Source organism: Oncorhynchus tshawytscha, unplaced genomic scaffold, assembly GCF_018296145.1.
Source record: "Oncorhynchus tshawytscha isolate Ot180627B unplaced genomic scaffold, Otsh_v2.0 Un_contig_10559_pilon_pilon, whole genome shotgun sequence".
NCBI classification, from domain to species: Eukaryota; Metazoa; Chordata; class Actinopteri; order Salmoniformes; family Salmonidae; genus Oncorhynchus; species Oncorhynchus tshawytscha.
The window spans coordinates 84,332-100,000 of record NW_024609390.1 but is presented as its reverse complement, the minus strand read 5'-3'; the positions used below and the strand labels follow the sequence as shown (position 1 = coordinate 100,000).

At 46.7% G+C, this 15,669-nt stretch overlaps 1 protein-coding gene across 1 annotated transcript in view; it reads left to right on the top strand.

Annotated features, from left to right (window-relative positions):
* The window catches only part of cntln (centlein, centrosomal protein), an 87,850-nt gene that overhangs the window by 52,428 nt on the left and 19,753 nt on the right, over nt 1-15,669 (top strand). The window contains exons 11-15 of the mRNA XM_042315115.1: nt 2,243-2,369; nt 2,747-2,884; nt 3,307-3,492; nt 7,410-7,607; nt 14,271-14,348. Coding sequence (XP_042171049.1) covers nt 2,243-2,369; nt 2,747-2,884; nt 3,307-3,492; nt 7,410-7,607; nt 14,271-14,348 — 727 coding nt within the window. The remainder of the gene's footprint in view (nt 1-2,242; nt 2,370-2,746; nt 2,885-3,306; nt 3,493-7,409; nt 7,608-14,270; nt 14,349-15,669) is intronic.

Sequence of the window (15,669 nt, the reverse complement as noted above, 5' to 3'; positions counted from 1 at the left end):
GGTCCCCCCGGCCAGACTCTCCTCTCTTCTCTCTCATTTCATTTAATGTCACTCCAATAAGACAAGCTCTCATTTATTTGGGCCGGTCTGCCCCCAGGCTAACGGCTCTATCGAGGGAGACAGGGACATTTACTTACACAAAAATATGAACGGCACTTGCCCCTCGGTTGCGTCATCTGTTTATTTAGAACCGAAGCCCAGTCCGTAACATGCGCAGGCCGAGAGGAGAAAAAACAAAACATATTTTGCAATGTAAACCTGATGAATTAAAAGGAAACACATCTGATCTTTAATTATATCATTCCATTTGTTCTTCCAATTCCCCCCCCAGCGGGACCCCAGAAGGACATGAAGTCGGTAATATTTGCCTTTATGTGGAGAAAAAAACCCGGAGCAAAACATGTAAACAGAATAAACAACACGCTAAGACGTTTAACTGAAAGAGTCTCTTCAGATTAGGCTCCAAAGAGTTACGGGAATATTAAGCGTGTCGGGGAGAGGTTTTGAAATGTGAAGTGACACGACGTACATTTTAGATACACACACACACACACACAGCCAAGCCGTTTCAACAGCGGGCCCCCAGTGTCTCTCTATCTAGTTACTGTCAGAATAGTCAACTAGTCAAGTAAACAAGCTCTTTTGGAGTTCCCCTCTGGATCGTTATCTACAGAACCACGTCCCTCTCCCTAGTCGGCCCCTCCCCAGTCGAATGGGTTTTCATGTGGCGAGGACAGCAGTGGAACATTTCATCAAGAACTGTCTCTCTTTTCATGCTATTTGGATGTGTTGAATTGCATCTATGTTAGTGTAGATCAGACTGTTACTGCAGTCTGGATGTTAGTGTAGATCAGACTGTTACTGCAGTCTGGATGTTAGTGTAGATCAGACTGTTACTGTAGCCTGGATGTTAGTGTAGATCAGACTGTTACTGTAGCCTGGATGTTAGTGTAGATCAGACTGTTACTGCAGTCTGGACGTTAGTGTAGATCAGACTGTTACTGCAGTCTGGACGTTAGTGTAGATCAGACTGTTACTGCAGTCTGGACGTTAGTGTAGATCAGACTGTTACTGCAGTCTGGACGTTAGTGTGGATCAGACTGTTACGTTAGTGTAGATCAGACTGTTACTGCAGTCTGGACGTTAGTCTGTGTAGATCAGACTGTTACTGCAGTCTGGACGTTAGTGTAGATCAGACTGTTACTGCAGTCTGGACGTTAGTGTAGATCAGACTGTTACTGCAGTCTGGACGTTAGTGTAGATCAGACTGTTACTGCAGTCTGGACGTTAGTGTAGATCAGACTGTTACTGCAGTCTGGACGTTAGTGTAGATCAGACTGTTACTGCAGTCTGGACGTTAGTGTAGATCAGACTGTTACTGCAGTCTGGACGTTAGTGTAGATCAGACTGTTACTGCAGTCTGGATGTTAGTGTAGATCAGACTGTTACTGCAGTCTGGATGTTAGTGTAGATCAGACTGTTACTGCAGTCTGATCAGACGTGTTACTGCAGTCTGGACGTGTAGATCAGACTGTTACTGCAGTCTGGATGTTAGTGTAGATCAGACTGTTACTGCAGTCTGGACGTTAGTGTAGATCAGACTGTTACTGCAGTCTGGACGTTAGTGTAGATCAGACTGTTACTGCAGTCTGGATGTTAGTGTAGATCAGACTGTTACTGTAGCCTGGATGTTAGTGTAGATCAGACTGTTACTGCAGTCTGGACGTTAGTGTAGATCAGAAGATCTAGAAGGTCATTTGTCAGAAATGTTCCCCAACTGATGTATCACAACAGCATAGATATTCCCCACTAGTCTAGGAATCAGGAATGTATGCAGTCTACAAATGGGATGTTATACAGCCATTCATATTTACTGCAGCTTCCCCTGTCAGCATGGGATTGTCAATATATTTAGCTGTCATAATGAGATGTGATGGAAGGGGAGCATGGGGACTCGGTGTGTGTGTGTCTGCTTCTGTGTGTGTTTGCGTTTGCATCGTTGCGTGCGTGTTAATGACGTGTGTGTGTGTGTGTGTGTGTGTGTGTGTGTGTGTGTGTCTGCTTCTGTGTGTGTTTGCGTTTGCATCGTTGCGTGCGTGTTAATGACGTGTGTGTGTGTGTGTGTGTGTGTGTGTGTGTGTGTGTGTGTGTGTGTGTGTGTGTGTGTGTGTGTGTGTGTGTGTGTGTGTGTGTGTGTGTGTGTGTGTGTGTGTGTGTGTGTGTGTGTGCGTCTCATTCCCAGGGTGATCCACACAGAGAGAGACGTGCACATGAAGAGGCAGCTGGTGGAGAATGTGAAGACCAGGATGAAGTTCCTCCTGGAGACTGAGAAGACGCACAGAGGGCTGGTGGAGGAGCTGGAGAAGAAAGTAGGTCCCAGTTAACATCTCACACCACATGGTTTCATCACACGCAACAATGGCTTAGCAGAGTCAGATGGCATAAAATGCATTTAACTGGCACGTTTACAGTCCCGCTTGACTTGATGGTTTTCCTGTAGTCACAACAACATTTCAGATGGCACGTTTTCATCACATGACGTCATCTGCTGGCAAATTTAACAATGAATCGGCTAAGCATGTACTATATTTCATGAAAACATCACTAACCGACATATACACCTAGCCTTGATGTAATGTACACAATACTGTAGCATGGGATAAAGAAAAACACTTTCAAACATCTTTGTTATTTATAAGGTCATCTCAAGTTCTTCCTCCTCTCTCCCTCTGTGTGTGACGTCCAGGTGAAGACCTTGACAGAGGAGGCCACTAACAGGAAGGCCTTTATAGACTCTCTGAAGAGGAGGCTGAGTGTAGCCACTAAAGAGAAGAGTCAGTATGAGACGACCTGTCAGGATCTCAAGGAGGGCCTGGACAAGAAGGTAGCAGCAATAGCGGTTCAGGCTCACCATTCTAGTAGTGTGTGGTAATGTGTGGAAGCGGTGGTAATGTTGCTTACACAAAGACTGGGATCGTTCTATTTTGACTTGGTAAAAAATATCAGCATCAAGCTATTTGTTAAGGTGGATTTGATACAGTTTTCCTTCCCATGGACAAGCTGGGAGAAGTACACTAACGGAAGTGGAGATTGACTCCACAACGCCTTCTTATAGCGTCCTTTCCAACCCCATGTATTACGATATAATCTCCCTGGGTTGTCATCAAACCATAATGAATACATAAATCATCTCTACATTATTATTGTAGGTCATGAAACATTGATAGACAATCGCTGTTCAATTTTCAGTGTAAGAGTGAACAGCATGAATGGAAATCTGATATCCTTCTCGCTCCCTCCTTGTAGGAGCAGTGTGTGGAGGCCCTGCAGGCCCGTGTGAGGGCCAGTGAGCGGGCCCAGGCTGAGCTGGAGCAGACAGCATCCCGTCAGATGGAGGGTCTGGCCCAGCAGAGCACCGTGGCCCTGGAGGCCCTGCACAGACGACTGGGCCTGGCCCACACACAGCTGGAGCAGCTACAAGCCTTCACTAAGGTACTGGATTGGGGACAGGGCATGGGTTAGAGGGCAGAGGTCAAATGTACTGGGGTGCAGACACAGCACAGCACAGGGGTCGGTGGTCACTGTCAAAGACATGGACATACCAGGGTCGTGTTCAGTCAGGGCACACCGTAGATTTCAAATCAAATGTAAATAACCAGCCCCCTCCGCGTTTCAGTCAGTTTTCTTCCGTTTGGTGCATAATGAACATGACCCAGTTTGACAATACCGGTCTGAGATTAGCCTAGTTATTCCTAATATAACCGTATTAGGGTTGTGATATGCCAGTCAGACGAGGGACTGCTAATTAGCCTTGCTGCCATGGCATGTTCTCTTCACACAAAGACCTAATAACCATTGTAATATGACGTCTCTTATTCTAAATTCATTAACATAATTGCCTCTGAATCAGTCTTTAATCCGACCATCAAATTGAGTCATGACATTGGGTGACTCGAGGGCTGAGTGCTTAGTCTGTGCCAGTGGAGGGCATAATGGGGGGTGAAGGCCCTGCCAGTGTGTGTCTGCCCAGTGGGATTGGAGGCCAGGTCTGGCCTGGTCCCAGTTCTAATCCAACTGCCTTTCTAGTGGTGTGTCTGCCAGGGCCTGATAAAGAACCTGTCAATCACACCGTCGCCGTGACACCTGCCCATCATTTCTGACTGCAGTGTTGAGGGGGAGGGGCTTGAGAGAGACTGCGATGGTATCCCCTCCCTCTGAACTAGTCCAGGAGACAACATGGATACCATTGTGGTCATCACCAGCTCTTTGTTCTCCCTCAAGACTTTTGTTTCACTGGTCAAAATAAACTGAGCAAACTGTTGTCAGGAAGTTTTTAATAAGAGGTTGCCCATCTCTCTCTCTCCCTCCCTACCTTCCTTTCCTGCCCACTTCTCTACCCCCACTCCCTCTTTTCTCCCCTAGCAACATCATACTGTATCCTATCTTTACTAGTGAGCCCTTTTCTTCCTTGTTCCCAGAACACTAGGGCTGAGTTGTCTGAATGTCTGGGCCACTGTTGTTGAGCATTCACATCATTCAAATCATTCCCATCATTCTATGTTTCTCCAATCCTTTTTATGATCCCTGATAAGACCAGGAGGCCTTTTGATTGGCTGACCTGCCATCCAGAGGAGATTTACTGCTGTCATGTATTGATCAGTGTCCAGAGCTTCTGGGGCCTTCTTCTGTTGTGTACTCTGTTTGGTTGGAACCCGGGCTCCTCTACACCTCTCTACCAGCCTCAGGCCATGTTCCACCTCTGTTCATGTGCTAAACACTAAACAGTGGCCCTGGACTGGCTGCCTACACTCACCGGCTCAGGCTCAGACACAGGTGGACACCAGATTTGGGTTCAAATACTATTTCAATTATTTAAAGTACTTTCACATACTTTAGAAGTAAGTATTCAGCAATGTTTGATTTGAAAGTACAAGTAGTTGAATATTGGAATGTATTTGGAAATATACTTGGAAAGTATTGGTACTGGTCACAGTTAAATAGAACAGTAATAGCCTACGTCAGTACATTCTATGAAGGTGCCATGTTCACACTAGAGATGTGTCTGAATTCACTCAACCACATATTGTGGTCTACTGTCCTTTACCATCCCTCTCTGTGTGTTTTCAAATGGCCATTTTCTCAGTCAGTCCTTCCAGACAGTTCTTTTGAGTGTGTGATCTAGTGAGAGTGATCTAAACGAATGGGGGTAGTTATTAGAGAAGGACAGTGTTTCCCTGCTCAGTTGATCTCCATGTTGTAAGCCTCTGCTGTCTAAATTGGCCCTCTGGCTACGGTGATTGTGATACTAGGTTTGTCAGGGTAAGATCTGTGTGCGACTGACTCAATGTACACACACACACACACACACACACACACACACACACACACACAAAATAGTGTGAGATACAATTGGTCTCACTTTCATATATACACACACACACACTGATTCTCTCTTTTTCTCTCTCTCTCTCTCTCTTTCATTCTTTCTCTCTCCCTCTCTCCCAGGGCTCAAAATGAGTGATGTATTCACCTCTTAATCTCTTTCCGGATTATTTCACACATTCAGGGTTTGGGTCAATTGATTGTAACCCTTGACTAGCGACAGTAAATATCTATTAGGGCTGTAAATAAAAGAATAGGATCTCTGGCAGTTTCTTAATGAGCTGTGTATTCCTCCAGGACACAGTCTCGGCACACTTAAGGAGACTAAAGCCAGTTTGGTCTATCAGGAAAATGAATATAGCTGTGGTATATCAGACCGTATACCACGGGTATGACAAAACATTTATTTTTACTGCTCTAATTACGTTGGTAACCAGTTTATATTAGCAATAATGCACCTCAGGGTGTGTGGTATATGGCCAATATACCACGGCTAAGGGCTGTGTAAGAAAAGTATAAATACTTTATAGAATGTACAGAGAAACCCTACAGAATATCCTAGTCTGTTTAGTCATATTATTTGGGGTTTCAGAATCAGTGCATTTGTGTTTTTGTCTGAGCTGCACTGCAATGCATTTACTTTTGATTTCATTTACTAATAGTCTATCTAATACCATCCATCGGCTCCGTCCACGAACTGTCTGTCAACGATAACTCTCCCTACCAACTCTCAGAGCTCTCCCTTATGAAATCTAGCAGAGCCTCAGCTAAGTACTTCTTCAAGTACTTTTATTTCACACGCCCGAAAGAACTAAAAGCAATGGAGACGTCTACTGTATGTCTGATTATGATTAGCCTGGGTTATGTACACAGAATATGTGGGGGCGGGGGGGTACGTGGGTGTGTGTGTGTGTGTGTGTGTGTGTGTGTGCGCGTGTGTGTACGTCTGTTTCTGTATGTGTGCAGCTTCCCTTGTGTATGTTTTGTGTGTGTGTGCTTGAAAAGCGGTCTCATGCTACCTAGCCCATCTCTCGGCTGACCGTCCATTCCAAGGTCAGCTTTTCAGGCGAGCTTACAGGGGAATGATACAGAAGATTATTGCATCGATCAATAAGCTCAAAATGAAGCAAAGGGGAGTTTTGGGTTATTGACTTTCTCATGTACAGTGGCAGCTTTGACATTTAATTGTCTCGCTCTCTTTGTATTTAGAGCCAACTGCCATTTAGTGGATTCAGGCCTCTGAGGTGCCCGAAGACCAATGAGATTTCACACACACACACACACACACACACACACACACACACACACACACACACACACACACACACACACACACACACACACTATCTCGGGCAACATTTTAAATGCACCTCATTGCTCAATTATTTACACTGTTCTGCCGTTGTATTGGCTTGTTGTATGGTGAGCCCCTTCAAAAGCAAATAAATAAAAGGTAGCATCTTTCCCATGCGTGATTCGGTCCGCGTCAATTCTGAGGAGATTTAACGGAGAAAAAAACCTATTGTTGATATCCAAGATGCGTAGATACCCTCTGTGTCTGTCAGACCGGCGCCATTCAATTGGTCGGATAACTTGGAAACCCTCTCAGGTAATAAACTCCTATACGGAGAATGAGCGAACGAACCAGAGAATTTCAGTGTCAAACTCAATATTGCTGCTGACGCCCTCGGCTCTTGTCTTGATAGGTTTAATTTATTCATCATTTATACAGGTGTAGGGTCTTAATTTGATCACCCTGTTGCAGGAGAACTTTCCAACAATGCAGGAAATGTTGAACTTGTGGTGTATTTAAAGTTTAAAAAGGCTTCTGAAGTCTGTAATTTCCACTTTTCCCTTACAAAAAAAAATCCATAAATTATAATACACATAATAAGTCACATTTCCTGTTGCCACAGGACTTTTTTTCCCTGCTGTAGAAAAATGGCTCAAATTTAGATCCTACATCTGTATCCGTCTCTCTCGCTTTCTCTAGTTTCATCACCCTTTCTACATGTTCTTCCTCTCAGGCTCTGGCAAGCGAAACTCTCCGCGAGGTGCAGGACGCCAAATCGCAGCTGAGGAAGAACAGGAAGATGGCGGAGAAGAAGAAGGCAGTAGGTGCCGGAGGGCTGTCCAAGCAGTCCATGGTCAAGGCCCAGTCCATTGCTGCGTCCATCCTCAACATGACCGAGATGGACCTGGCTGAAATGCTGGACACCGATGAGGTACAGGATCATGAACCCATAAAATAGTCACTGCGTGATAGATGTAATATCTGACCCTGTATCAGTTGTTAAGAGACATATTCTACCACCTTCACAATGACCCAGTGGGAACAGATACAAGTATAGGTTACCGTCACTGATAGGAAAACATGGAAAGACAGTTGACTTGTATTGAAGTCCCAGTTCAGTCAGAGGAATCTAACTGGCTCTTGGCCTCTGTGGCGGTTCAGTCTCATGTAGAGGCGAAAGAAACGCACACCTATTTAGGCGAGGTGCTGGCTAGCGCAGTGGAACACTTTTTAAAAATGAAGGAGAGCCGCACACTCTAGGAGCTCAGATTCCAAAATATTTCAGTCTCATGTAACAGAGTGCTATGGTAAATGTAGCTATATGACCTTTCTAGTCGTTGACTGGAAGTATGGGTGAGTAGGCATCATGGACACTTAGGGAGGTGATACAGTGCATTTGGAAAGTATTCAGACCCCTTGACCTTTTCCACATTTTGTTATATTACAGCCTTATTCTAAAATGGATGAAATAAAACATTTTCCTCATCACTCTACACACAATACCCCATAATGACAAAGCCAAAACAGGTTTTTATTTACATAAGTATTCAGATCCTCAAGATTTAGCTCAGGTGCTTCCTGTTTCCATTGATCATCCTTGAGATGTTTCTACAACTTGATTGGTGTCCACCTGTGGTAAATTCAATAGATTGGACATGATTTGGAAAGGCACACACCTGTCTATATAAGGTCCCACAGTGGACAGTGCATGTCAGAGCAAAAACCAAGTCATGAGGTCGAAGGAATTGTCTTGTCCGTAGAGCTCCGACACAGGATTGTGTTGAGGCACAAATCTGGGGAAGTGTACCCCAAAATGTCAGCAGCATTGAAGGTCCCCAAGAACACAATGGCCTCCATCATTCCTAAATGGAAGACGTTTGGAACTACCAAGACTCTTCTTAGATCTGGCCGCCCATTCAAACTGAGCAATCGGGGGAGAAGGGCCTTGGTCAGGGAGGTGACTAAGAATCCGATTGTCACTCTGACAGAGCTCCAGAGTTCCTCTGTGGAGATGGGAGAACCTTCCAGAAGGGCAACCATCTCTGCAGCACTCCACCAATCAGGCCTTTATGGTAGAGTGGCCAGACGGAAGCCGCTCCTCAGTAAAAGGCACATGACAGCCCGCATGAAGTTTGCCTAAAGACTCTCAGACCATGAGAATCAAGATTCTCTGGTCTGATGAAACCAAGATTTGGCCTGGAGGAAACCTGGCACCATCCCTATGGTGAAGCAGAGAAGAATGGGTGAAACTTGCCAAATACAGGTGTGCCAACCTTGTAGCGTCATACCCAAGAAGACTCAAGGCTGTATTCGCTGCCAAAGGTGCTTCAACAAAGTACTGAGCAAAGGGTCTGAATACTTATGTAAATGTGATATTTCTTATATTGAATACATTTGCAAACATTTCTAAAAATCTGTTTTTGCTTTGTGGGGTATTGTGTGTAGATTGATGAGGGGGAGAGAGAAAAAAAACAATTTAATCAATTTTAGAATAAGGCTGTAACATAATGTGGTGGTCTAGTGTGTTTGGGATTTATCAGTGTTTCCCCTAGGATTTGTTTGTAGCAGCGGGGGCAGAGTTAGGGTATGGGGGTGGGGGGCTTGTTCTTTCTGGGGTCTTCCTGGGGCAAACATCTGATATACATCTACATTATATATACAGTATATTCAAATTGTTTTGCAGTGGCGTCCACGATCCGCTAAATGCATATAGGGGAAACACTAGCTTTATGTATAGGAAGACAATTCTAGAAAACATGGCTACGTACATAACAGAATGGAACCAGGTTAGGATACAACTATCTCTTATTCAAGAGAAGAAGAAAACGCCACAATATTGAAAATCTCACATTCTTATTCGCTATAAAAGTGATTTGGCTCATGGCTTTTTGTGTTCAAGAAGGACCCTTTCTTTCATGACCACAAGCTCTAACTACAGTACGTCCCCACTTCCTCCCCATAAATCACTCCTTCTCTCGCTCTTCTCCCTTGTCGTCAATTAACCGACACAGCGTTACAATCAACTTCCTGTCTTCATCACAGGATGTGAGAGTGTATGCCAGCCAGGAATCAGGCACCACCTACCCTGGAATGACAGGGCCTAGATACGTTTGAAGAAATGTTCCAACTTATCAGAGCTTAATGACCGTGAAGTGTGTGTGAGGTGAGCGTTGCTCAGGGTGTGTGTTAATGGCGGCTAATGGCATTCCGCCCGGTCAACGGCGTGTGTGTGTCTGTTGGTGTTAATTGCTCGTCCGTGGATCACGGCGCTGTCGGGTGCTCAGGGACCCACTGGAGAACGGGTAAGTGGTCTGTCACTGGAAGGGTGTGTGTGCGGTTATGTGTGTGTGTGTGTGTGTGTGTGTGTGTGTGTGTGTGTGTGTGTGTGTGTGTGTGTGTGTGTGTGTGTGTGTGTGTGTGTGTGTGTGTGTGTGTGTGTGTGTGTGTGTGTGTGTGTGTGTGTGTGTGTGGGAGAGGAGAGGAGAGGGAGCCAGTCACTGTGTCTTGCTAATTGAAAATCCCCCAGGAACCATGGAAGGACAAGGGGGAACAGTAATTGTGTGTCTGTGTAGATCTTTATGTAACTGGAAGTTACCAGGAAACCAGACGTGTTTTAATCTGTCCAGGTTGGAATCCACCTACTGCTTACTTAGTATCAGAGAGGTTTCCACCAGGTATTTTACCGTGTCAAATGTTGATGTTGAGATGTTTTGTTTCTGCGACTGAAAGATTCAGACAGAGTGGAATAGGGGCAGCAGTGTGGTTCTCTCAGTTTGAGAGGAGGAGTTGTTCTGCTATACTGTACCTTGTATTTCTTTTCCACTGTTACTGAGGGTGGTTGTGGGAAAAGCCCTTTGTGTTGCCACGGCCCTACACACTCAAATACACACAAATCAAATGCTATTTGCCACATGCTCCGAATACAACGGTGAAATGCTTACTAACCAACAATGCAGTTAAAACATTGTTTTTAAGGACTATTAAAAAATACATTTAAAAAAAAAAATTCTCTCACTATAAACAAATAAATAAAATGGACAAATAAACATAAAAAATGAAGATAAAAATATATCCAAATGACTAAAGAAATAATATACCTAATTAAAACAAATATAATTAGAAATAAAAGTAATACACACACACTAGCACACTCTCAGCCTCAGCATACTCTTTCCCTGCCACTCCATCCAGCGGTAGACAGGCAGTAAGAGAGTGGCAGTAGTGATCAGCTCCTCCTCCTTTGGCAGCAGCTTGTTGTGGACTTAATGATGCGTCTGTAATAAGGACATAATTGCCAGGACAGTTTGTTTTCCAACAGGGCCCCTAATGAGAGACGAAGGGTCAGTGTATTGTTATGCATCCTCTGAGGGGCCACACACACACACACACACACACACACACCCTTCTCACCTCCGTAGGAGGCAGGGGTGATGAGGAGCCCACCACCAAGCAAGCCCACACCTCACCTCGCTCTCATTCTATCGCTCTCTCATTCTATCGCTCTCTCATTCTATCGCTCGCTCTCATTCTATCGCTCTCTCATTCTATCGCTCTCTCTCATTCTATCTCTCTCTCATTCTATCTCTCTCTCTCATTCTATCGCTCACTCTCATTCTATCGCTCTCTCATTCTATCTCTCGCTCTCATTCTATTGCTCTCTCTCATTCTATCGCTCGCTCTCATTCTATCTCTCTTTCTCATTCTATCTCTCTCTCATTCTATCGCTCTCTCTCATTCTATCGCTCTCTCTCATTCTATCGCTCTCTCTCATTCTATCGCTCTCTCTCATTCTATCGCTCTCTCTCTCATTCTATCTCTCTCTCATTCTAACGCTCTCTCTCATTCTATCACTCTCTTTCTCTCTGCCTGTCTCACTACCTATCTCTGCCTCTACCTAGTCCCCTTCCCTCCCTCCCTCCCTCTCCAGTCATACTAATGAGGGTCTCTGAAGACATGGAAATTAGCTGTGCGCTAACGCTACCACCAGGCCCAATCATCCCCATCCATCTAGGGGAGCCAGGGAGGCCCCCCATCCCCATCCGTCTAAGGGAGCCAGGGTGGCCCACCGTCCCCATTCGTCTAGGGGAGCTGGGGAGGCCCACCATCCCCATCCATCTAGGGGAGCCAGGGAGGCCCACCATCCCCATTCGTCTAGGGGAGCTGGGGAGGCCCACCATCCCCATCCATCTAGGGGAGCTGGGGAGGCCCACCATCCCCATCCATCTAGGGGAGCCAGGGAGGCCCACCATCCCCATTCGTCTAGGGGAGCTGGGGAGGCCCACCATCCCCATCCATCTAGGGGAGCTGGGGAGGCCCACCATCCCCATCCGTCTAGAGGAGCCAGGGAGGCCCACCATCCCCATCCATCTAGGGGAGCAGGGGAGGCCCACCATCCCTATTCGTCTAGGGGAGCTAGGGTGGCCCACCATCCCCATCCATCTAGGGGAGCTGGGGAGGCCCACCATCCCCATCCGTCTAGAGGAGCCAGGGAGGCCCACCATCCCCATTCGTCTAGAGGAGCCAGGGAGGCCCACCATCCCCATCCGTCTAGAGGAGCCAGGGAGGCCCACCATCCCCATCCGTCTAGGGGAGCAAGGGAGGCCCACCATCCCCATCCGTCTAGGGGAGCTAGGGAGGCCCACCATCCCCATCCGTCTAGAGGAGCCAGGGAGGCCCACCATCCCCATCCGTCTAGAGGAGCCAGGGAGGCCCACCATCCCCATCCGTCTAGGGCAGGTATTCCCAAGCTAGGGTACGCGCAATGCCGTTGGAGGTACTCCAAATAAAAATGTGATAATTCAAATTAAAAAATAATTTTTATTCTTCACATTTTCAAACAGTAGATTTATATTTTGGGTGAGGTTTCTTTCTCGACTGAGTAGCCTCGTTTCACTGCCAAAAATTAAATTAAACCATCTAGTGTTCAGTGATATAACAACACAATGTCAAATACAAGTAGCCGAGTCAAATAATAACATCTAATCACATTAACCGTTACTCTCTCGTGGGAAACGTTCACTCTTGCGCAGACATTTAGAACCAAAACATGATAATTTTAAAAATAAGCCACGGGACTTTTTTCAGCGAGAATGAAGACGACTTTTGAGTAGTAAGACATGTATAAAAGCAACAAATACCATTAATAAGAAGGGGCTAGAAGCGTCTTATATGGTGAGCTACCGAGTGGCTAGAACAGGCAAGCCCCATACTATTGAGGAGGACTTAAATTTTACATTTATGGGGGGGTCAATTAAGGAAGACATCGTCTTCTGGAAACCAGGACAACAGGAGAGGATATTTTTAAAGCAGTGAACAACTTGGTGACATCAAATGGACTGGTGATCAAGATGTGTTGGTAGCTGTACTGATGACGCAAAAGCCATGACAGGGAGACATAGTGGAGTGGTAACACGCGTGCAAGCGTCTAGAGGATAGGAGAGCCAGGGAGGCCCACCATCCCCATCCATCTAGAGGATAGGAGAGCAAGGGAGGCCTACCATCCCCATCCGTCTAGGGGATAGGAGAGCCAGGGAGGCCCACCATCCCCATCCGTCTAGGGGATAGGAGAGCCAGGGAGGCCCACCATCCCCATCCGTCTAGAGGATAGGAGAGCCAAGGAGGCCCACCATCCCCATCCATCTAGGGGATAGGAGAGCCAGGGAGGCCCACCATCCCCATCCATCTAGAGGATAGGAGAGCCAGGGAGGCCCACCATCCCCATCCGTCTAGAGGATAGGAGAGCCAGGGAGGCCCACCATCCCCATCCGTCTAGAGGATAGGAGAGCCAGGGAGGCCCACCATCCCCATCCGTCTAGAGGATAGGAGAGCCAGGGAGGCCCACCATCCCCATCCGTCTAGGGGATAGGAGAGCCAGGGAGGACCTTCGGGGGGGAGACGAGTACAATCGGTTCCTCAGCCCCACACACCTTATCCTCCATTCACCGACCCCTCTACCTCTTTGAGAGACAGCACCTGAGGTTAAAAGCCTTGCAGGGTTCTGTTAACTGGAACAAGCTGTATATACATAGGGAACTGGCACTGGTGTATGTATGCATACTAGAGGGTTCATTAGCAGTACCAAGGTTGCACTATCTGCACGCTGCTGATGGTGTCTCTTTAATAAAGACTGACCCTGAGTGGAGCAGCAGTCTAAGGCATCGCAGTGCTGAGGCGCCACTACAGCCTGGGGTTCACCCATACGGCGGTGCACAATTGTCCCAGGGCCTTTCGGGTTAGGGGAGGGTTTGGCAGGGGGCTTTGCTTGGCTCAACACGCTGTAGTTACTCCTTCTTTTCTCTTATTTTTCATGAAGCTTCATTTTCTGAACTCACCTCAGCCTTTATTTTTGTATCTGCGTTGAAGTGAAATTGCCTTAAATTGAGTGATCTTCTGGTTGTACAGAGACGAGTCGCCCTGTGAGGCTCAGTTGGTAGAGCATGGCCAAATGGTTGTGGGTTGATTCCCGCTGGGCCCAGCCATACTTAAATTGTAGGCACGCATGACTGTAAGTTGCTTTGGATAAAAGCTTCTACTAAATGGCATATATCATTTTTATTATTTGTTCATCTTTGGTGGTTGTTGTGTGTCTCTGCAGGAGGAGGATGATGTGGCAGCAGACAGCAGGAGAGACCAGGAGTGGCTGGACCAAGTCATGAAGATCCTCCAACAACAGGTCTGGTTTCAAGTCTGCTAGTGTTTTTAGTATTATCTACAGTAGTGGAGGGTAAACACACCTCTTCAGGGTATGAAGAGTGTTACTTTACTCAAGGCGAACGGCGATCAGAGCTTACCCACCGATTTGATTTACCACCACATCACTGGTACTGATAGTTCAGCCATTGTGGTCTCGCATAGAGATGAACCAACAAATGTTTGTCTAAATCAAGAATGAACTAGTTACAATAGAGAGAAGAAAAGACTGAGGATAGCAGAGTGTGAGTTGTGTACAAACACTTGTCTGTGTGTTTGTGCCGTCAGCTCTGTGTGATCCGGTTCAGATTGAGTGTGTGTGTCCGTGTCCATGTCAATTCGCGCTGCAGGCACTCATGCGTCGCCTCCTCACCACGACACACACCGGCTCTTCCTCTGACCTTTTCACCTCCCCTCACAGACACACACTGGCTCCACTCAATCCATGTTTTCCCCTCCAGCCGGACTGCTCTCAGGCCCCCACTCCACCACTGTCCTCCTGCATTCCTCCCCTTCCTTTCTCTTTTGCTCTCTCATTGTCTCTCTCGCACTCTCGCTTTCTTTCACACTCTCCCCCCCGATCTCTTTATCCCCCATCTTTTTCTCACTCTCGCTCTCTCTGGCTCAGACCCCAAGGCAGCTTGTTAGTGGGGAACTAAATATTGATTTGGCGTTGCTGTCGATGCCGGGAGAATGAGCGAGCGTCCACCAGAGACGGTCCACCGGCAGGCTGCTATCGACGTTTTCCGCGGGCAGAGGAGAGAGAGAGGGAGGAGAGGGGGATGACAAAGCTGAGACTAGCCCCCGGGTCCCGGAGGGGGCCACAGACACTGCCGTGGTGACCCCCCCCCTCTCTCTCTCTATCTCTTTTTTTTCTATCCCTCGCTCTCTCACGCCAGACTTTTTATATCCATCCCCTTTCAAGTCTTCTCTCGCTCTCTTTCTCTCTCTCTCTCTCTCTCTCTCTCTCTCTCTCTCTCTCTCTCTCTCTCTCTCTCTCTCTCTCTCTGTGCCTGGCTTAATAAACTCACAGTATCTCTAGAGGGACACACAAACATCAAGGGGAGTTTGTTGGCAGGTGAGATTTTAGAAAAAGGAAGCCGACTGTGACTGTGCTTAGTTGTGCTAGTGGTGTGTACTGTACTCTACAGCATATGTCTCTGTCTCTGTTTCTGTGTGTCTCTGTGTCTCTATCTTAGTTTCTCTATCTCTGTGTCTCTGTGTCTTTCTCTCTATCTCTGTTTCTGTGTCCCTGTCTCTCTTTCTGTGTCCCTGTCTCTGTCTGTCTCTGTCTCTCTTTATCT